Source organism: Chiroxiphia lanceolata, chromosome 4, assembly GCF_009829145.1.
Source record: "Chiroxiphia lanceolata isolate bChiLan1 chromosome 4, bChiLan1.pri, whole genome shotgun sequence".
NCBI lineage: Eukaryota > Metazoa > Chordata > Aves > Passeriformes > Pipridae > Chiroxiphia > Chiroxiphia lanceolata.
This window is the reverse complement of record NC_045640.1, coordinates 18,232,676-18,257,105: the sequence shown is the minus strand read 5'-3', so window position 1 is coordinate 18,257,105 and position 24,430 is coordinate 18,232,676. Positions and strand designations below refer to the sequence as shown.

At 37.0% G+C, this 24,430-nt stretch overlaps 1 protein-coding gene across 5 annotated transcripts in view; it reads left to right on the top strand.

Moving 5' to 3' along the window:
• The window catches only part of KCNIP4 (potassium voltage-gated channel interacting protein 4), a 400,704-nt gene that overhangs the window by 91,989 nt on the left and 284,285 nt on the right, over positions 1-24,430 (top strand). Inside the window, exon 1 of one of the 5 annotated variants that reach the window (XM_032684980.1) lies at positions 9,831-10,109. The exons of the other annotated variants lie outside the window; for them this stretch is intronic. Within the exon in view, the coding sequence (XP_032540871.1) occupies positions 10,022-10,109 (88 nt within the window). The 5' untranslated portion in view covers positions 9,831-10,021. Of the gene's footprint in view, positions 1-9,830; positions 10,110-24,430 lie in introns of those variants that run through there. 5 annotated transcript variants of the gene reach the window in all.

The window sequence follows — 24,430 nt, the reverse complement described above, 5'->3', positions numbered from 1 at the left end:
AATTCTTGTACCATTTAAAATGGATAACATTGCTGATACCCTTCAAAACCAAGGGAAATGACAGGAGGAATTTTTGCACTTGGTTTAAGCTAACAAAAGATGATCATGAAAATTTGATCACCTTCTTTTAATAAAGAACTGCTGGAAAAGGAAGAGCAATTGCTCCTGCAAACCATAGACTTTTTTTAAATTTTATTTTATTTTGGTATCAAATGGTAATGAACCGTGCACTAGATTATTTAGTAAAGGACCAGATAAAGATGTTTTCTTTTTTGACTCCTTTTTGGAGAAGTAAATGAGTCTGGGACATGTCATCAGAAGTAAACTAACTCTGTGTTGCAAGGAATTGGAATGGTTCTAAAAGTCTGTATTGTGGAAGAAAAAACAGAACAGAGGTTCAGCATGAGGCAGAGGAGGGCCTAGCCCAGTATTACCTTTTAGAACTAAGGAGTGATGTAGAAACTGTTGTTTCCCTCATCAGAACCCTTAATACTTCAGGCATAGGTAAATCTTGCATGATTAAAGTAAAATTGATTTACTACTTGTCTGTGGACAAGTATCCGTTCTCTGGTGATTGGTGTGAACTGCAAGGTCAGAGTTAGTGCAGTTCTGGGAAATTGTTTTCATACTGCTGAGCAAATTCAGAAGTTGACACTGCCCCTATATGATGAAAGTAGTTTAAACCATGAGAACAACTTTTTGTAAAAAGTCACAAACAGGAAAACAAACGGCAAGCAGACTCTTGTGGTAAGACAAGGTGTTATGCATGAAATCTTGCTATGGACAAGGAAGGGAACATGTCCATACATCTGTACCTGATCTATATGTTTACAAAGCCATGAACTTATTTTTAGCTTATTAAAATATTAATAGTATAAATAGAATTAAAGAAAAGTTTTTATTCTAAGTGCAGGATACTACAGTTCATATTGAATGAGATCTCATAGTACAATGCCTTAATGACTAGAGACATTCAGGGAGTAATTTTGCTTGGGTTATCATCCTTTGCTACATAGTACTATAATCTTCCCTGAGACTATAGGATGTTGTGAAATAGGCTGTCCTCCTATTGATACTATCCTACTTCTATAAACCACTATCAAGCAGAGTCACACAAACCACTCATATGGGGTTTTTCCCCCCTTTAGTTTGTGTCTTTAAAGAAGGAATGTTCTTGGGGAAGCCAATCAATATAACTAAAGATGTGAGGAAATCCTGTGGGTTTTTTCAGAAATGCTTTGCCTTCAGAAAAAAAATCAACCTGTTTTAAAACATCTATTACCCACTTATCTCCATCTTTTTTATTTTTCTTTAATTAGGTGGAAAACACAAAAGAGTAAGCTATTAAAATGTGACTAATCTGAATTCCTGTCTGATGCATCATATGAAGGACTCATAAAAATTTCATTATTGAATCAAAAGAAAACTTGAGGTTAGTTTAATCAAGACAGGAATGAAAACAGTATGGACATGCCATAAATCCTTTATTAAACAAAACTGCTAAGGGCATATTTGCAATTAAGAATTTATACCTGACAAGTTACCTGTGGATTGGAAAGCATAGAAGGTTTTTTGGGGTTTTTTATTTTTTTCCCTTCAGTCTCATTCTTGGACATAAGATAAGCTCTCAGTCAAAAAAAAAAAAAAAGCCATTAGAGTTATCTCCCATTTTTAATACAGTTTCTACAGTAGAGATAGCTGCCCTGTTCTGATGGAAAAAGTCTGAAATCATAATTTATGTAATATAAAAGATGATTTCTATTTGGTGCCTGAAATCTATATCAAGGCACACAGAGCAGTGTGAACTAGGAATTTCTGCAGGGCTTAAACAGAAGCAATATTCATATCCACCATATAAGACCCTGTAAAGTTTACCATTATTCTTCTAGTGTTCAGGAGTTGTTTCTTCTAGAAGTATTTCTTGTCCTCACAATGAGAGATACAAGCAGTGATATTCTTCCGTATCTTTAAGTTCCTGAGTATCAGTGCTGATTATGTAATGTGTGCGTATTATATCAAAATTGTTGTTCTTTGGACTGATCTATCAAGTTGAGAGTAATGCTCATTACTAGCCTTGCAGTTAACTTCTTGTTCTAGGCTTCAGGGTTAGAAATTTTTTTACAGACAACTAATGAAGTTTTCCTTTGCTCACCTACACCATATACAGGTTATTACCATTATCACTGAATTCTACTTTATAGGAGCTGCGTTCATAATAAAACTGCTTCACTTCCTTAGGCTGTAGGTTGGAAAATTTTTGTTTAGTGTTAAGGCCTTTATCTGATCACATTTTAGACTGTGTTGCTAGGAGACTGCAATGATCTCATACTCAATTTCTAGTCCTGAGGTCTCAAGCACATGGTCCCAATATCTTGCCCTGCCACTGAGTGTTTCCAGATGGGAGTCAAAAAATTCTGTCTTTCACTGATGCCTGTGGGTCCACATGATATTGAATAACCCTGTTGCTCCCTTTCCCTGCTTTTAATTTCCAAGATTTACTTTGATTCTGTCTCTTCCACCTCTGGTCTTTAGGGACTGATTAAAGTGGTGTAAAAAGGACACAGGAGAGAGGTTTGCCTGAAGCCCCAAGTACTTGTGGCCATACTTTCCAGAGAAATGGTCATATATATATATGGCTGCATGGTAGGAGGTAGGAAAACAATTATGATACTGCCCAGATATTGAATGAGGCAATCAGAATCTACCCACTGTATGAAACATGAAATTTGAAGACCCTAATGCAGACTCAGATATTTCCTTTACAGGTCCAGCAATGCTAAATGGCTGTGATACCCTCTGATTCATATCCTTGATGAACATTTCCTGCCTGAAGCACACACTGGCAGCTTTTTCAGACTTAGTCTATATCATGTAGCCTAGATGAATTTCCAATTGACCAGAGGTTATGATAAAACAATTTTTTGGAATGTGTTTTTTTATTTGCTTGTGATGAAAATAAGCATGCAGATAGAAAAACTGTTATTCAGTTTAGAGTGGTAGAGTTTTGAGCATATATAAACCTTTCCTATTACTCATGAGCAAGGTTCAGCTCAGGTTTATCAAACCATAGATATGATCAGATCAATTCTAAGTATATTTAAAATTATTTTTCTGTATGTCAGAGTTAAATGAGAGCTCATCAACTCTATTATATGGAAGAAGATCTATAGGTCAGTATTACAGTAACATCTGTTCTGGAAAATCTAGAGTAGACTAATAACTGCTCGTGTTCCCCAAAAGGCATTACTGAAGGATTCCACAGGAATGCTGTTAAACTTTTCTTCTCCTTATCTGCAGGAACCTGCTAGGAGGGAAAAGACAGACCACAGGCCTAGCAATGTGATAATTTAAATTGCTCTCAATACAAGTATTTCATATGTAAAAATTAACATAATCAAAATTTGGATGAAGGACAGTTGTTTCAAAATTGCTTTCAACCAAGATGTAGGTTGTAGGACTGTTTGGGCTGTAGCATCTGGTTCTGTCCTTCTCCTCCATGACGTAGTAACTGCAATATATTCACTCAAATACGTTGCAATTCATGCCAGATTAAGGATGTGAAGGCCTAAAGATATGAGCCTTTTAATCTTAATTTTTAGGTTAGTTTGGGCATCAATCCATGCCTACCAAAAATGCAAGGGGAAATGAAAATCCCAAAAAAAACTGTAGGGAAGCCCTTGACTGTGACGATGAACTTAAGTTTTGATAATTTATGGGAAAAGCTGTGCTCAAAGAAGTTACAATAGATGACTGAATAAATTACTGAAGCTATGAAGTCAACCTTTTTTAAAAGTATATGTTTATTTCATATTTATACATACATAGATGTCACTACATATATGTGATGAAAACATAAGTCTTACGAATATTTTTACTTACTGACATAAGTTGTACATAGTAACTATACTTAAAAATTCTCATAGCTTATTTGATGCAATGCCTATTCTATTCTCTTAAGAACGCTGCATACCTAGTATGCATAAATGAAAGGTGTTGCAGCCAATTCTGATATTTTTCTGTTTAACCAGATTAATGTAGGGTGTTGGGGTCAAAATGCAAGCTTTACAGTATTTTATTTCTTATGGACAGGATATGGATATGCTTTAGTTATATCAAATCTCAGAAGATTTATGGAACCTATAGACTATTACAGCTAAGGTTTCTATAGCAGGGAGGCTGATTCCTTCTGATTTTTCAGTTCAGCTTTCTCTTCCATTAACTATAGATATAAATATTGCAGAATCTGGTACAACTAAAATGAATTATAGTAACTGTTGTCTTGGAGGCACAACCCAACTCTCTTATGAATGACATATGTGAAAATAAGATAGGAGTCCAAAGCCACCAAAAAAAACCCTTTTATAATTGATAGTAGCATATCAATCTTTTTTGAATTATTTGAGAATACTCAGCAATACTATCTTTTCAGGTTGTAAGATAGACCATATTCTAAAACAGGATCTGTATAATAAGGAAGAAAATATTTTAATGTTCTGCAGGAAGTATATTGATAATGCTGCCCATGCAGCTTTGCACACAGGTATTCAATATATATTGAACACTACAAGATAGCACTCTGGTTTCTGCAGTGAGAATTTTACAGTGCATGCACACAACTTAATGTGCAACATGAAAACTGCATTATGCCATGTTATGTTTCGGCAAGTAAGTCTCAGTCTTGTTTACTCTCCAGCACAAACCTCTGGCTGGCTAAGGAAGGTCAGGCTGGGAAGTTGCTCCTGTTTGACACTGCAGCATTCTGGAGTGATGAATATTTAATTAGGCAAGTGTGGACCGTGTGGGAGGTTGAGGCAGCTGTAGCTCCTAGTTGACTGTCTGCAGTTTCATCTTAGAGTGTTGTGTGAAAATTAATCCTTGGGGTAAGCTTCAAGGACACTGAGTAGGTAAAAAAAGGCATTCTGACAGCGCTAGTTACAGGGAATTTAGGAAACAAGAGACACAAACATGTTAAGTGTTTCTGTTACACTCGTCAAAGATTTATATTCTGGTGAGCTAAGTCATCATTTTTTTATTAAGCTCCATAAATGTAACAGAAAATTAAGTTTGAACCTATAGAGTCTGGAACTATAACAGCAATGAAGTAATTTATTTTATGCAGGTATTGGGATGGAGCACATGTATAATTTGTTGATATTAAGCAAACAGCACGCGGTAGCAGTCATTTCTCTGTGGTCCTATTTTAAACACAGGAACAGAGATGTTTGAAGATATTATTCTTAGGAACTTCAGGAGAAATTAAAAACTATTGACAAAAGCAGGAAGACTGTATTAATTTTCAGTGGCATAGGCCAGGATAAAGATTTTGTATTATTTTGTGTTATATATTAAAAAACATGCATGCATTTGGATAAGTAACAGATGGGCTGATAGGAAGGTTTTAACTGTATTATGAAGGATTTAAAAAAAATAAGAAAGTAAATAAGTCTGTCTTCATAACCAGGGATGCTTGGCAGTCCCCTTGCTCTCTATCCTGGGCTCTGTGAAGTTATTTTTCACAAGGACAGAACAAAATCATATCCACATCCCATGTAGACATCTGTTTGTAAAATGGAATGGATGAAGCAAGAAATAGTTTTGGTTTCCTTGCTGTCACTATAACATTCAGGACAGACAGCAAAGAAGAATAACCATTTTAAACTAAGTAAATTTAGCTAGCAACGTTACTACTGATCGGTTAGGAAGGGAACATATGCCTGCATCTCTGCTTCCCCAGCTCATATTCTAGCATATAACCATCTCTGGTCTGTGTTAATGTCCAGACTAAATTTGGGCAAATGACGTGCAAGAGAATTTTTGTTGCTGTTCACTGGCTGTGGCTAAAAGTGGTGGCTGATACTTTCATAGGCATCATGAATAATTTGGAATTACTTCTGCAGTTTCCAGTGACTTCTGTGATGAATGACTCTAATCCTGCTGCATCCACTTGAATAATGATGGTGAACTTTGGACACCTCAGTGCACAGTACTGTTGAGTCAAGAAGTAAAAGTCCAAAGAACTTTTAAAATAAATACATTAGGGATTGTGTGGTTTAGGAGGACCCTTACTTGTATGATAGGTAGGGAGCAACTGAAAGGAGAACTGATGATGGTCATCTACTTTTGGCAGCTGTTATTAAGCTGATCATAAACATCTTGCTGTTACCTTGTGTTCACCCATCTGTTTGTTTCTGCCCATCTGTTATTGCTTGCTATGCGCTTAGGTTGTAAATATTGTTGCTGTTCTTTTAAATAAGAAGGTTAGAAATCCTGTGCTAAAAATGTTCAGTTGTGGAATTCAGTATGTGCGTTACGAAAGCCTCTGGAGTCAACATCGAGGAAACTGTATACAGGTTTCCTGTGCTCCTGGTTGACTTCCTGTGGTTACCCTTTCTGATGAGGTTGAAGCATTTAATTGAGTTGATTTTTGTTATAAGATTTCAATTTGCTCTTAATCAATAGCAAAGGCTAATTCAGGAGGAAATTTTGCTCTTTGAAGTCAGAGAAATGTGTACAAATGAAAGAGGTATACAAGGTAAATTGCCTGCAAGAAGTCAACGAAATTGTTCTCTGTATATGTCACTTCAGCTTGTACTGCTATTTTTTTTTATTCCCAGACTACCAAATTTATATTTGGTATGCACTGTCATCCTTATTCCAAGGGTTTCTTCTCATCAAATATTTGTGATGGATTTTTTTTTTTTCTCTCTCTAAGCCATTATACTGTGCTTTTTGGAATTTGAGTCTTTGACATTTTTACTCACCTGCTAATACTGACCAGCTCTGAACTACAAGATTTGTATAGTTTTTCTTCTGTAGTGTTATACTAAAGCTATATCAGTGTATAGCCACCTCTGAATATGGTTAGGATGCACTTCAGTTGCCAACAGGTTGTATGGCACATAGACCAGTGAGAGTGCTGAGAACTGAAGTTATAAAAATGCATGTGGAATTTCATCTATGGATTGAATAGAATTTGATTTCATAAATTATGGTTTCGCTCTGTTTACTTGCCATGGTGACAAAGGTTTTTAAGATTTTTCTCATAGCTTTGTGTAGAAACCCTGGAAGAAAGACAATATTTGTTTATTATCAAAAAATTTGTTTTGACTGCTCTATAGTATGCTCTGTACATTCAGGGAAATGTTTCCATTTTGCTTTTGAGCTGGACTGCTGTTGTGGACAGTCTTGGACAAAAACTGCATATGTTTCCTCCCCAGTCATTTCATTTCTGCCAAGTATTCAAAACCAAAATATTTTTGTGTTTTGTATTATTCTGGAAGCCTGTGAGCTGGACTGGGTGAAACAATTTGAAAATCCAGTTTACAAACAACTTTTATTTTTTCCTTCCATTTAACTTTTCATAATGTCTGAAAAAACCTTTTGTTTTGTATGCATGTGTTTTACTCCTCTTCCTTGTACTTGAAATAGTGGTTTTTTAAACCCTAATTTCTAAGTACCTGATTCCAAATTCATAACTTCTAGGAACAGATCCAGATCCCTCTGACATTATTAGGATCTCTTTTAATAGGTTTTAGTTTCAGATCTGTGGATTATGAATTATTAGGGAGGGACCTAGCTTACAGACATAAGAAGTATTTATATACTTCAGTGCAAAGAGACCGGTTCTGACTGAAGATTTTAGTGTATCCCATCAATTAAAAAAATAAAAAGGTATACTACCAATATACAGAAGTTGATATTCCCCAGCTTTCCTTCGTAATATTTCACTATATTTGTCAAGACCATGGTGGTTTTATTACAGTTTTCCTACCCCTTTTCCCTAATCTGCTATGTTGATTTGGGACAAAAATACTTAGCCTTTTCTACTGAGCAGAGAAATATTGGGAGCTAGATTCATATACAATACTATCAGAATACTGGGCTGTTTGTTAAAAGTATCTTGATGACACTGCTCAAAAACCTTTCATGAACCCTTCAAATTACTGTTATTGCTGTGTTGAAATGTAAAAGATTTATGAACAGTGTCAAAACTGGTAAAGCTTTTGTGTTTGTTTTTTTTGCGGGGGGAAGAACAACAGCAAAACATGGTTTTGGTGATACATTCTTATGGCTTTCGAAAACCAATATTCCAATTCTTCAAGCTTCAGTTATTTTCAGTTCTTTATTTTGAGGTATTACTGCTAGGGAAGATTCTATAAAAACCATTGGAGATATCAAAGGATTAAGAAGGTCAAGGATGCCAGCTGAGAACCATTTGTATTGGCTTCTTCTGACCTCTTCTAAAGAGATACAAACTTATGTTTTCAGTATATCTTCACCTCTATTTAAGGAATTTCCCTGTGAGAGACCAGAGAAGTTCAGAAATTTGTAAGGCACACTGCCATCTCGAATGCCTCAGAACTTGATGGAGTTTGTTGTGTTTTGGTGTTTCGTTTGGGTTTTTTTCCCAAACTCTTCTGTGTTTTTTCAGAAAAACTTGGCCAAGAAATTAGCTCCTGCTTAAGATGAGTGGCTGTAGGAAGTAGTGCAAAAATGAAACACTGAAATTTGCCCAGATCCTTCTTGGACTAATCCTTGTGTCGAAGTAACCTGGGGGCTTCTGTGAGCTATTTCATTTTGGTTCTTTCAATTATCTGTGTAGCCTCACAGGAAGCATAAGACAGCATGCTTGTGCTTTAGATAGCAGACACAGAAACTGTGTCATCTAACTGCAACCTTGATAATGCTTTGATGTATTGTGCCTATAATGTATTTATCTCTGCTCACTGCATAATATAGACAATAGCTTGAAGATGTGCATTTGTGTTTATGGTAATTTTTTAAAGGCATTCACCAAAATGTTTTATGGTCAACGCTGTCATTGAAATTAGATCAGACAGTGATTTTCTTCTGTTAAGCTTTTCTTAATGGCTTGTCTTTTTTTAACTGTGTTAGGCATAACATATTGCATCACCCTCTAATGCAATAGAGCTGCTCTCCATGTTTATGTAGCGCAGGAAAGCACTCCAAGGGAAATGAAAACATATTCTTTGGGTTCTGTGGTCATGAATGAAGACTACAGCAGATGATTTTTATTAACCAGACACACTTCTCAAGCAAGACGGAAAATAATGAATTTATAACGGAATAGTAAGGAATGCAGCTAGCTTCCTAAAGACAGTTTCTTGGAGGGATCCTAAGCACAAAATGTGAACTATGCCAGAGCCAGTTTCCATCCTGTCACAGGTCAGCAGCCGTACAGAGGTACCACTTGGGCTCCCGCTTCTTTATTTCTTCTGTGCAGGTGTGCGGTGGCCTGGGGTTTCCATGACCTTCAAGCAGGCTACGAGGCCTCAGGCCGACACGCAGAGAGAAGGCGGTGGGGCGTCCCCGCCAGTTCACAACTCGATTGCAATCCCGCAGGTGAGACGGGGCAGGACCGTCCCCTCGGCCGCGCCGTTCGGCACCTGGCGCCGCCGGACCGGGCGGGGCGCTGCTGCCGGGTGGGTTCCGCTCCGCTCCGCAGCGTGGAAATGGAGGAATGCCGTGCCCCGGCTGCCTCCCACCTGCCCGCCTGCTGATCGCGGGCGGAGGGCAGCGCCGAGCGGGGCCGTTCCCGGGGCGCGGGGCTGTGTGTGCGGGGCTGTGTGTGCGGGGCTGTGTGTGCGGAGCAGTGTGTGCCTGCGCGGCGCGGGCAGCGGCCCCGCCCCGCCCGCCGGGCTGCGCGCCCGCAGAGCCGCCCGCGGGCAGCGCCTGCCGCGGGTCCGGCCGCCGCCAGGGCGCCGGTGGCCGCGGAGGTGCCTGCACCGGGCTGTGCTGTGCCTGCACCGGGCTGTGCTGTGCCTGCACCGGGCTGTGCCCTGCGTAGCAGAGCCGAGCCGTGCCGAGCCGTGGCAGCGCCCGCGCCCCGCACCGCTGGCTGCCGCGGGGGTCCCTTTCGCAGCCACCCAAGGTAGATCGGCGGGAGCCCGCTCGGCCGTAAGGAAGCTGTGAACTGCCCCCAGAAGTTTGCTGGCAGAAACTGTTCCCTTTATTGGCAAAGTCTTCAGGCTCTCCTCAGAGGAATACCCCGTTGCCTAAGATGAGTGGCTGTAGGAAGCGGTGTAAGCGGGAAATATTGAAATTTGCTCAGTACCTTCTCAGGCTAATCACAGGTTCTCTTCACACAGGTAATGACTGTTTTTCTCTGTAGTCGAGCTGTGCAGCATGATAACAAGGGAATTGCCTAAGGGTAATGTGGAGATGTCATTGTTTTATATTGTCATTCCTTTCATCTTGTAAATAATAATAAAAGATCTGTGAAGTGTTTGTGGCAGAGCATAATGAAACAGCATAGACTTATGTTACAGTGTTTAGACGGTGTGACATTCTCTAAGCATTTACACACATGAACCCAAATTGGGGTGTGAGTGTGCGTGCTTTCACCTGTCCACCTGTACATGTTAAAGGTAATGCAGAGAAACCACATGTTGGTCAGAAAGGATGAATCTTTTTGTGGGAAACCAAACAGTCGGCATCTTATGCTTTCTATTTCACCCTTTCTTGGGCTGATTTACTTTGACAAGCAGACTGCATTCATTTTTTTCAGAGGCATGGTTTTGCTTATCTAAAGATGTAAATCAGCTGCAAACTGTCAATACGATGTTATAGTATCTTGTTGTAAACTTTAAATAACACTTGTGCTTTTGTACCCTTAAAGAATTTGAAACAACTTTACTTAGATAATTTTTTTTGGTAACCTTGAACAAATTGTACAGTACCAGATAAGATTTCTAAGCTAGACTGAACAGACACTGTAGTTTTCTTCTTAGCCCTTTGGAAAGTATGCTTTTTTCACAATTCAGCATTTTCTGTATCTGTTCTCAACAGCTGACAAATATGATAGCTTACATGATGTCACTCTGTATTTATGAAATATAATTGTGCTTCTTTCTAGACTTCAGTTACTTTTTTTCCCTTATAAAGGTGCAATTCCATCAGCAGCAGATAATATCCAATTATACTAACATGATTCTTGAGAATTAAAAGCCATTTATTTGCTTCTGAAAGTTTCAGCTGATGCATTTGGTTGGTTGCTTTTTGATTTCGTTTGTTTGGGGGTGGTGGGCTGGTTATTTGGGTTTTTTGTTTAGGCACTGATGAAAAGATTTGAGAGCAAAGTTGACTCTTAATGAATAATTTGAAGTATTGATGCATGCAATTTATCAGATTCGAGGTTACAATGCTATAAAGGTTGTGGCACAAACGTTGACAATGAGTACTTTATAGGATGCCTGTAACTTAGGGCAATTTGACACAGCTTTTTAGTAACTCTGAGTGTCTGGTAACATAGAATTTCCTTGCCTTTATTTTCTGTACCATTATTAGTCTATCATAGTTTGTCTTTTGTGAATTACATCAATTCAGATTTCTCTGAAAGCACTCGCTTCTTGCTCCTGTGAGTTGCTGTGGAAATTAAATAATACATGATGCAAGAAGCAAGCTATGTTAGAAATTCATACCCATACTCTTTTTCACAAAGTCATCCAAGCTTCTCCTTTCCTATCTAGTGATATCATGCACACATTATGCTACTTTTCAGACTGACATTTGTGCTGCAAGCTTTTGAAGCTCACAATTCAAAACCATTTTCAAGAATTTCTGTGGATAGTGATTCTTATGCTACCACTAAAAGAAGTTCTTTTGTTTATAATTAAGCAGCACATTTTCAGTGATAAATTACTGAAAAGCCAAGTGGAGTGGCCTCAAACATATTTCCTTAAAGCAAACAAGCAAGCAAAAAACCCCCACTCTTAGGAACTTTTAAGACCTGAGACTCTTCCTAGGAAATCTCCAGTTTGTTTTTACTAGAGGTAATGATGTATTACTACTCTTATTAGGTTAATAGACTTCATCATGTTTAAATGGTGTAGCAAAGAAGATCAAGATTGTGTGATAATAATTGAAACGCCAGGAGAGGTAGAGCACCATTGTTAAGCTCTTGCATAGCCCAGTCCTACTCATTAACCTCAACTGTTGCAATACTAGTTACTGTTCCCCCTGAAAAATCTAATGCATAATTCATTCTGTTGATAATTAGTTGATAATTAATGAAGATGAATGAGAAAGCCTAGTTGAAAGTGTTAGAAAGTTGTACTTTAATTTGTATACGAAAGTTACTCTATTTCTATCTTGAGCATTCAAAAATTTAGGGTAGCTATCAGAAACAAAGCAGTGTGCTTATTTAACTTTTTAAAAGCAGGCAATCTTCTCACTCAAGTGACCAATTATTTTCAAAGTGTAAATGTCTACTGAGGAGCACAATGGTGAACATAATTTAACTTCCTTGTTGATATGATTTAGCCTCAAGTTTCTTTTTCAGGTGTTCCTGAATGTTTAAATTGTACTTCATAGTTTATAACCACACAATCTTGAAAGCACTTGCACTGAATCTAATACATCCTTCCTTTCTGTATGGGTAGCCACCTACAGATGGGTACAAGCTTTGCTGCAGTTGGCATGATTGCCCTGATCAGAAAACAAGAGAAAGTGATATAGAAGGGAGACTGGGTTTACTGGCTATGGGCCCAGCTAAAGAGTTGCTGTTGCTTACTGGTTTTATAGCTTGTGTTTCATAACAATCATTTGTAACACTACAGACCTGTTCTGTGGTAAATCTCAATGTTTAAAATAAAAATGATCTCATATAGCTGTCTGCGTTAGTACATAAACGTGGACTTGTACTTAATAGTCAGCTCAGCTGGAAACAATATTAATGGAACTACCCCCTTCCTTGAAGGTAAATGCTGCATAAATCTTTACAATGGGTTTTAAATGGCAGTCTCTGCCTGAATACATCCAGATCTCTATCAGATTTTTTTTTTACAAGTTACTATGATTGACTGCAAAATGTAGTGAAATGTAGTGAAAAGAAAGTCTTTTGAAGAAAGTTTTTAATTTTCCATGATTTCTACTATATATTGTTGATGTGTTTCCACAAGTGAAAAAAACTCCCTAAAATACTTGAAGATGGTGTTTTTTCCAATGTCATACCAATTCCTACTTTATTACCTTCTGTCTCTTGACATGTGCTGGAAGTGCCTGGTCTTTGAAACACCGTCGTAAAGAACTTAGCGCAGCTCTAGAGAATGCTTTAGTTTTTGGATGCAGTGCGGATTTGCATATTATAAATAACTAGATAAATCATTGTGAGATCAAGAAATAGATCACAGGTTATTTTAAAATGGAGAAAATGTGATTTCAGAGCAATGGCTAGAAAGTTTTTCTGAACTGTCATCTTAACAACTGATAAAGTACAGGGATTAAAGAGATGATAGAACAAAAACTGTCATTGACTTCAGTGGTAAATTTTCACAAGTATGTCCTTTTCAGTCATGTTTATATTAAATGCCTGATATCAGATATTAAATATTAAAAGGGAAGCCAGGTTTTACAGGACAGAATCAAATTCCCAGTTAGCATGTAAGTATACAAAGAAAGAAGGAAGAGGAGAACAACTCTGCCTGTGAAACTGAACTCTCCAACTAACTGAAGTAATCTCACTCTTCTGGGTTTTTGTAGCTTAAGCCATGGATTGATGTGGGGTTTTCTGGGGCTTTTTGTTTATGTGTTTTTAGATCTTGAGATTGATGACGTGTAAAGTAACACCGATCACAGGCTTGAGATTTTTCTTAGGTTAAAACAAATCTAATTGTCAATGGGGGATGTACTTTTTGATGGCATGCTCTTTGATAAACCAGGTTACCAAAGGTAATCTCTAGTCTCTAGTCTTTGCCTGTTTGGGCACAGAAATATTTTCAGGCCTACTGTCAAGACGAATACATCATCTGAGTATAGATTTGAAGGTGTGGGAGGCCTCACAGCTGTGCTCCTCTGACTGTTGTATTTCTCGTGCCTATCGCTGCCTAAAGTCTAAGACTGTTTGGGATAGCAGCTTACAATGAATACTTTCAGGGGCTACTCCTTCATAATTCCAAGAGGAATTACCATTTTTGAATGCAGGTTAATAGTATTTCATTAACTGGTATGGAAAATAAAATGAGAAGTAGAATAAATTAAAATAGAAAAATAATCCAAAATATCAAAATAATCTTAAACATCATAAGACAAAGAGTAGATGAAGAAGATGTTCCCCTTTTTATGCAAATAGGATATAAACTAAAATTATTTTGAAAGAGCTCTGTGGCTTGAAGATGTCACGGAACAGCTAAAATGCCAATATTCATGGGCAAACATGGGTTTAATATGTTTCTAAATACCTTTTTTGTATTGCTGAAATATTTCCTTTTTTTAATACTAGATCAATAATGTTCATGAACCTAATTAGTCTTTTTTTTCATTTATTTTTAATAGGAAAGAGTTCCAGATTTAAGGTCTGTGTCTCTTGGCTGTTGCCTACGAGGTAGTTTGAACCTCTTGGGTTTCAGAAATTTTTCATGTAAAGAGGTGCAGTGTTCTCTATATGTAATTTTACAGGTTCTAATGTGCAAGACTGATATCTTTGTCATGTTCTGTTTAGGGAATAAAGCCTCATTAATTTCAAAGAAACCAATCAAGATTTCATTTGAAGTTCTGCATTGTACTTTATGCTTGCTCAGTTTACTGATTAGCATTGAAAACTTCTGCTGATGCTGTCTTGGTATTAGTCTACCTCAGAGAAATCACTTCAGTGGAAGGGTGTGGTGGACAGTGAATGTTGACAAAGTTGGATTTTAAGTAGGCTTCATACTGCTAGTTAATATAGCTGATAGAGATGCTAAGTGTAAAATAGCAAACACTGAGAGAAAAATATCTGAAAAAAACCCAAGCAAACAAAAAAAAAAAACCCAAACTAAATTGGCAAATATGTTAGTTGAATTTCACCTGAGTCCTCTTGTAATGTTGCTACGATTTTTAGTTTATTGCATGGTTAAGTACCTGGCTTTTGAAAATGCCTTTTTTTATATTATCCTACCCCTATATGTATTATCACTCCTATAGGCTTTTGTTTAGAAATAGATTGTACTATAGACAGTATTCTGAGACAGAATACCAAAGATGTATTGAATTTAGCAGCCGTTAGCTTTAAATAAATGCTGGGAAAAGCTGAGAATGCCTTAATGCACTTATACTGCATTCTGCTTCAAGCTGGAGCAGATTATAAATATTTCCTTTATTCACACAAAAAACCCAGTTTCTACCTATATACCTCTCATGCTGCACCTGCAGACCTACTGTGAACTTTCAACAAATTTTGTAGAAAATTGCTCAGATTTTAAGTAGTTAGAAAATATATGATAATGAATTACAGTTAAACACTCAAAAAAATATAAACTTTCCCCTCTTCAGAAAAGGGCCTACATAGACTGCCTTTGCTCTTCCCGATTTGCAACTCAGTACTGTGCAAAATGTTTCAACTTTAAGTTTTATAATCCTGCATGTGGCAAATAGACTGGACTTCACAGAAGCATGAAGCGGTAGTGGAAAAATTATGTGGGTAGAAGAATATCTTGAAGTAGGGGATCTAAAGGCAATACCCTAATCCTTAAATATATTCCCCTGAATATGTTTAAATATTTTCCTCAAACGTTCCATATTTTTAAGACATTAAGTCCATCATATAGCCTATTTTAAAAAGGTTTTTTCCAAATCCTTCTGAATGAGTCTGCATTGAAGTCTTAAGGCTTCATGTGGTATGTTAATAGGAAATGGACAGACGAAGTTACCATGCTGCAAACCATTTCTTTTGAAAAGACTGAGTTTTTTATTCTCTCATTCCAAATCTGAATCTTAATTATAATGTAAGATACAGTTCAGCTTCTTTTGCAAATGACACAGTGGAAAGCATCCTGTAGTTATCCTTAATCATCTTCCCTTTGGAAGTCCCTAGTTTTGTAATGTTCTTAGGAGAGACTGAACTACTGATGTAATTTATAAAGATAATATTAAAACTTCAACTGTACGTAGGACACAGTACTCAATATTATGTTTAGAGATACTCTTAAAGGAACTCTTGGAAAGTTACCAAATTGTGCACACAACATGTTAGGAAATGGCAGCATTATGAATGTTCCAGACTTATGCAATATAATGCAGTTCTTAACTGTGTATGGACTTTTCCTTTGACTGTTGTACAGAGTACCTTGGAGTATAGAAGCAGCAAGGAGTAGGGTATACTTAAATTAGAAATTTGGATGCAAACTGAAAAAAATACAAACCAGACTGGTTTTTTGGTTGTTAAGTTTTTATTCCTTTATAGCAACTTTCTGTTGAAGGCCTAACTAGGGGAGATGGATGCATCCTATCAGAAGCAGTGATAATAGCTTATCATTTAGGTGGAGGTTTTAAAACCCCTATATTTTTGGATCTGCTTCGTAGTTTTATTTGTGACAGTTAAGGGATGTAAGCTATGGATAAAAATGAGAAACCGTGACAATGTAATTCAACTGAATATGACAATATATGCATGTACATTTAATGACTGCAGTAACAGTATGTATTCTGTTTGTTTCATGAATGGCAGTCTCTTCCAAACTGGGATAACCACATGTTAATATTCAGCAGTCCAGAAGGGCTGTCTTAAATGTGAACCTGCATTAACAGAAAATATTTTCCCTATTTAATAGTTTAATTTTTGAATTCTGTAAGAACATTAGAGATAGATGATACTGTTTGGATATACAGTAAGTGAACAATCTGGAAAATGACAGTGATATGTTGATTTGGAAATACGTGGGCACTGAACTATGTGCTAACAGCAGTCTCTAACTAGTTATTCTGTGTGACTGGCTCTGGTACAGCTAAGTAGAAACGATAGAACTGGTAAGACTTCACACCACTGTGTGGCTGTGATGAAAGCCAACCTTATGCCCTATTACACCAGCAGTCATGTTTTTATGTGCAATAATGCAGTGACACTGGTTGTCACACCCCACGATTCTCTTTCCCGGTATGGAAAGTATGGTGTGGTGGTCATTCCTTGCTTTACTGTGTTTTCAGACTGTGTGCATTTTTAACATTTATCATTTTTGTGTATAACCCAATTCATTTAAATTCTACTTGTAGATTTTTGTGTCTCTGAATTGGTTTAGATATTGACTAGCGTGAACTCTTCATTTGCCTGTTGTCTCTTCATAATGACAGCCTGTCAGGGAAGACAAGGCAATTCACTCCAATATTTCTTTCATTTCCAAAGTTGAAATACTGACTTTTGAAGTAATTTAAAATAAAATAAACAAATTAAAAACTATCTGGAATGGAACTCCCGAACTTTTCACTGCAAAAAGCTGTTGAAATTGGATCAATTGATTTTTCTAAACATTGACTAAGATACTACCTTTATTTTCTGGGTTTTTTGAGTGCTAATTTACCTCTTTAAATTTTTAACTGAAGTCTGTAGATGATGCAAGTATGTGTACAGTTGGACCTAGGGGGATCACCACACTGAAATACTACAAAAAATTAAAGACGAGTTTATTTTGTAAACTTTTTTCTTTTAAAGGTACAGCAGGTATTCCAAGGGACCCTGTAACTGGGGTTTTCCGCTAATGTGGAACATTTTGAACATACAACATACATTGCATATTGTTAGGGTTCTTAGTTTTGAACTCTAACATGTCACTAATTCTTCTTTGGAAGTTCTATTCCAAATAATATTGATACCATAATCTTATAAACTAAGTTTTGTCATTACTGCGTCTTCAGAATACATAAGCATATACAGTATTATTGTTTGTGTGTCATATTGGCTTTTAAAATTGGTAATAATTTTATTTATGCTCTTGAACTTTATTTATAGAGTCCACCTAGGCAGTGTGATTAGTTTTAAATATAAATCAAAAATGTCTGGAATGGGGAGAAAAAAATCTATTTTCATCAGACTGAATAAGTCTGAAATTAGGTACTAAATTTTGTTAGTCTGCTTTTATTTGGCAGATTTGTTATTTTTTAAATACCTTTTATGAGGCAGGTGAATAAAATCAAACAGCATTTAGAATCTTTGCTGTGCAGACCTTTCTATGACAACCATGATAAACTTAATTTAATTTCAGGAAAAATAAGAGACAGTTGATTGCTTATATTTGTTTTATGGTAGTATTTGTAGAGGTCAGCACAAAATAGATTCTTTAGTCAACTTTGAAAATAGGAATTAGGCTTTTTTGTCATTTACTCTTCAAAAGTTTGTCTGTAGATTCTTCAGTCTAATGGCCACATTTTATTATGTTAGTTGAAGAAGAATTTCTTTAAAAATCCCAGGTCAGGGTTTTCCCTCAGATCAGTCCCTTGGGACAAGGACATGATGCGACCTGGGGGCTCTGGTTTCTGTAGCACTTGAGAGAGAAGAGTTGCTGGTCAAACGTGGTGCTGGCAAACACACTCAGATGCATCCAGTGTGGGGCAATAAAAATTGCGTTCATTTTTAATCAAGTAGAATACACATAGTAACTGATATGAACAACTATTGTTGATGATCAACTGATATTGATGATTTACGTTATCTTGGGTTATGTAAAAGTTATGATTTTTACCTTTATAAATATATATATTTGAACGGTGTAAGTACACCCAGTTTTAAACAAATTGCTCTTTTGTACAATTTTCATTTTCACTTGCAAGTTTTAAATGCTCTCATGCTCAGCATCTCACGTCAGATATGTCTAACCATCTAATTCCCTAGCAATAGTGCCTATGGAATCCACAATAGTAAAATCTGTAGAACTTTCTGTAGAAAATGCATCTGAAACTACTCGATTGCTGTAATCATCATATGCATTTAGTTAGTTTTCCCAAATATGATACATTTTTTTCCAGACAAAAAATATTAAACACCAACAATAAGCTGCTTTGGAATTGCTGTTCTGCAGCCTAACACAAGTTTTGTAAGCTTCTTTCATTATCAGTTCAGGAAAGGAATTATAACAAAAGGGAAACCTAAGGAATTGTCTTCATGTGCAGTTTTAATTCAAATTAAGTAAAACTACTACATTGCAGAAGAATCAGAACTGAAGTGACCTTATTTTATTTTAGCATAATTCATTTCTCAAGGAAATTAAACTAAATTTTATTTTAATTCTAAATGAGAGGGCCTCAACAGAGCCTGAATTAATCTTAACTATTCCACCTTACTGATTAATTAATAATTAACTTCTCTGAGTAGCCTGTATGCACAGCTCCTGAGGATCCCTGAAAAGGCATCAGGGCATTTTAGTGAGGATGAGAAAATTTTTGATTTCTTTAGTCAGCTAATAACTGTTAAAAGTGTAACCAAACAAAGAAAATTAGATGCAAATTAATATCAAAGAGAAGGGAAACTATAAAATAAAACATTAAGGAAAACCTAGAGTGAGGGCAAGGAGGGATGGCAAAGAAGAGCATGATTGACACTAGTATATAAAAACGTGCATGTATGCCTATATATGCACAGGCACTGATACATCTATGTTATTGTGCACCAGATCATCTTTGATATTAAGCTACAGGCAAATCTGTCCTCATGAAGAGTTTGGGCCGAGAGAAATAGGTAGAGAACAGAGTGGTGTCATGTCTTAACTCTCAGAACTCTAAAGCTGTAAGATTGAAGGCAAATTTTTTCTAAAATACAGAGTAGAAATATTTATTCCTTCAAAAATGGATTGGTTTTTGAGTTTACAGTGTTACAACAGTAACTGAAATCCAGGTCAGGGAAGACAAAAATGCTGACAGTGGCTGGCAGTCACTACTCCCCTTCAGTTTGATGCATCTGTTACCCTGACTGCAGGTTTTGGGAATTTCATTGCTGTTCAGGCTCTCTGCCTCTTGCCACACACGGGTGAATTCAAGTGCTGCAACATACCCAATGTCCACGTTCACAGTGCTCTGAAACTTTAATGTGGAGTGACAGATGTGAATAGAAACAGCAGGGCATTCCTTCCTCTGTGAAGACTTACCAGATGAAGTGGTTGATGCTCCTCAAATAACTGCTGTAGTCTATTGTGAGAAACTAATTGGATTGTATGTATTGCTTACAGGAAGTTCTGGGCTGATCTATTAAATTACCCACCTGTTGTCTGTATAGTATCGTACTGTGTCAGTAATTGAAATGTCATCCTGTTGAGTCGGTGTAGGACTAAGGCCAGTTCTTTCCCAGCTAGTCTACCAAAATGTTTTTATCAATTAAATTGTACCATATAGCAAAAAAATATTCATTTTCATCAGGGAGAAAACTGCCCTTCAAAAAGCAGTAGAAATATCCTAAATATCCTGGAGTGGGTCCAGTGGAGGGCAACAAAAATGATTAAGGGATTAGAATACCTCTTATGAGTACAGGCTGAGGGAACTGGGCCTGTGCAGTCTCAAGAAGAGACGACTGAGAGGGGACTCCATCAATGTCCATAAGTATCTGAAGGGAAGGTGTCAAGAGGATGGAGCCAGGCTCTTCTCGGTGGTGCCAAGCAATAGGACAAGAGGCAACGGGCAGAAACTGATGCACAGGAAGTTCCACCTGTAAATAGGCAATTTGCTATCTGTGTCCATCTTTTCTAAAAATTATTATTAATACTCTTATCGGCTATCTACCAGGTAGATTTCAACAGTAAAGAGGGAAAGAATCATTTTTACAGAAAATAGAGTATCTACAATTTTCAGTGGTTTTGTGCTGACTGTTTACTTCAATATCAGAAGAATATTAAATACATGTATTTATGCAATTTTAGCTGTATTGTTACTGATCAAAGTAAGGAAACTTCGATTTTTCATTCTGTTACAGCTTACCTTTAAGATAAATGCATACTGTGGCATTGTACATATGAGTGTACAAACAACCACATAAAAAGTTGTTTGAGACTTTTTTTTCCTAAATACTGTTCTTTCCAAGCAATGCAACATTTTAATTTATATTCTGTACTGCTAGCTTTTTTACATCTAGGTAATCCGTATCAAATCTGCATCCAGATCTGGAGTCCCAAAGCAGTATTGCACCACAACTACTTGAAAAATACTACCAAAGGGTACACCAGGGGATGAGGCATAGACTGAGTACTGTAACTACATCTATACCTGCCTGGAGGTGCATTGGCTTTAAAATCTTTAAAGCCTTACAGGGCAAAGGGTGAGAGACAGAAGTGGTGAATTGAAAGCATGAAGTAAATATCATGCTGTGCCTGTGGATCTGGGAGCTGTGAGAGGGGATGTGCAATGCTGGTGCTTTAGCAGTGTGGGGTATAGAGGAACCGAATTTGAAAGAAAAAACCTTCAGACACATATAATTGTGTCTGTAGGGCGCAGAGAAGGTGATGACTGGTGGAATATATCATTAATATATCCTGCTTCGTGTTTCTGCCTACTCACATGCTGAAGCAGTATGGAAGACACTGAATTTACAGCTCCCTGCAGACGGAATATGGTTTAGGAGGCACTGCTGAAGGTCAGTAGTTAGGAGGTTAAGTAAGGCTCATCTTAGATTTTCCCGAATTAACTGAATTATCTCTGTCCACTTAAGCATCACTTATTTTGGCTCTTTCCGGGATAGGTTTGAACTGGCAAAACTAATACTATATACAAGGATTTAATTAAAATTATTTTTCTTGAACTTCACAATGTTTTTTTCAGGTGGCACAGGCACCAGTGTACATACAGTTAAGTGCTTTGTCTTTTGCTACTTTCTGCTAAATACTTTTTAGTCTAGAAATTCCAGGTCATCTTGTACTCAAAAATGTGCAGTCCCCCTATTTTAACAGTTCTGTATGATTTCTTATCAATTCTTTTTACACTTTTATAATCTTAAAAACATTTTGTTTGGGGTTTTTTTTCTAGAAGTGCTGCGAAGCTAATGTTTTCTTACAAGTAAGAATTATGAGAATATGTGTCCATTTTTCAGCACCCTATGGTGTGAGATAGAGTTGGTTTTCCTATCTGCCTCATATTAAGTGTCTGTGTTGTTTCATCTGCCTTCTGTCTTTGATCACTTCATCCCAGTCACTCAATTCCATGTGGTACTTCTGCAGCTCATCCACTAACTCTTCACAGAATATCATAAATGGATTTTGCTACCTTCAGTATTAATCCTCTGTTTCTGAACAGTTATGAATTTGTCGAACATTTGGACATTCAGCATTTACCTCCTAGGGACTCCTTCATTGTAACTTTCCTCTGATATGATGTTACTACCAGTGACTCAGTTACTACTATTTCATTTTCTGCCTTTGTCCTTTTTTTTTTCCTTTTAACCTATCTGGAAATCCTAATTAATAAATCAACTTTTTGTATTGCTGTCACCTTGTCAAGAGTTCCAGCTAACAGAGAGCACAGTGAAACTAACACTGTCTCCTAAAAATACTGAATTAAAATCAAGAGGTCATATACATCCTGCTGGGAACTAATGCCACAAGATCTGCCTTAAGAGATCAGTGTTTTCCTTACATCCAGTCTGCTGCCTGCCACTCATTTGTTTAAATGAATTTAAAGCTCTTGGAGTTTTTTTTTTAACCTTTTCTCTCTGCTTTCTCCTGGAATAACAAGGTATTAAAGCACATTACCAATGCATAGCGTATCCATGTAAGCCACTGTGAATTTCTTGTAAACACAGTATGAGGAATGAATCTCTTGGTCCGGTACTTTGGGAGACACAATAATATCTTGAAAAGATTCTTCCACGGATGCTACTGGCAATCATTAAGACTTGTCATTCTAAAAAAAGGCATGGTTGACTAGATAGAATGCAAAACTATTTGAGATATTTGTTTCACCACCAATTCCCTGACAAGGACAAGTTGTTTCTGCTCATGGGTAAATACACTGGGACTCTGGTGCCTACATTCTGCTGAAGTCTAAGAAAATATGGATAAAACTGATGCCTGTACTTTGATGCCTTGCAGTCCTGGAGCAGAAGTCATTCTGGAACAATTAAGTAGCTTGGTATCTGTCTTATGATGTAGGATTAAAGACTTAGCATCCCAGCACTGGATTCCTGAAAAGTCCAGTCAAGAAAATATGTCAAAGGCATACAAATGCATAAGTGCAGTAGCACATGACTCGGTATAAAGCAAAGTTGCCAGGACAACTCTCTTTCAGAAGTGAATGATAAGCTGCTTTTAATATAATTCTGTAGCAGTCATACCCTTTCCTCAGCTCAGCCAGAGCTGGAATACCTTTTCTCAGAAGGTCACCTTCCACACAGGCTCCTTTTTACTACCCAATTTAACCTCCTCTTCTCTCAGGCAGTCTGTCTCCTAGTGACACAAAAAACCCTATGCTGAGGCTACTAAAAATTCATCATGTGTAATTTGTTGTAGATATTTTTTCTCCTTGCTGTCTCCCCAGTAGCAACTACTGAGAGCAGTAGTTGCTAGAAATTAAGTACTTAAATTACATGGCAAACTATGATAAAATTCCAGGCATAGAACTGTACCAACTGCTAAAGTAAACTACTCATTTCATTCTGTTATAAAAATGCAATCAAATGTCCTGAATCCCAGATGGATTTGTTTCACTCGGTACGATGAAAAAAAGGGTGTCCTAAACATGTCTTAAAAAAAAACCCCAAAACAAAACCCTGATTGTTTTTAGAAGATAATTTTTACTGAGGTTTGTATTCTTCTTTTAAAGTTGTATTTTGAACAATTCTGTTATTCATCAAAATTTGAAAAAGAAATTGCAAGAAAATAGTAAGTGTGAAGAATTCTGCCCCTACCTAAGGCTTCAATTAGTCAGCTATAGAAGTTACAGTAAACTAGGAGTTGAGGGAGTTTTTTTTGTTTGTTTTGGTTTGTTTGTTTGATTGGTTGGTTTTTTGTTTGTTTTGGAGTGGGGGTTTGGTTGGGGTTTCGTTTTTAATTTTACAGTGCTGCTGACAAAAGGGCATCTGCCTCTCACACTGATACCTGTGAATGCTTCTCTGGTTTGCACTTGGTCACAGCTGTCCTTCATACTGCAGTAACTGTTAGCACATAGTGGGATTCCAGAGGGCGAAGGTGCTTTGTCACTGTAGGTACAGGGGAAAAGCTGAAGTGTGTAAGCCTGAACTCAACATCTGCATTTTGATCTTTCCCTTTCTGTGGATATGCAGTAATGCACTGCAGTGGGAAGAAATTCTGGGGGACATTTTTATCCACAAAGGCAATATATATTCCCTTTTTTGTTTATTTCTTGGTCACTGTGAGAACATGTGACTGTGGCCCTGGTTTCTGTTTATTTTTTTCTTCCTGTGTCAACGTATGGAGTGACGTTAAGATAACAAGTTGTTCCGTCTCTCACACATGTAATTAGCAATTATTATTATTTTCAAAAATCAAAGAATAGGCCCCCAAATGGATATCAATTACTGATACACAAGGTATGTAAGCTGTCAAAACTGGTGATCGTTTTTATGTGTGATATCTTGAACAACGTACAATAAGGGTTTGTTCCTAGAAGCTCAGCTTCTTTCTATTAGAGAAAAAAAGTGGTTCAATGATAGAAAATGGTGTAAATAGTGGTTTTAATTTTTTTCTCAACTTGCTGAATTAAAATTTCATTTTCTTTTGTGCTTAGTTATTTC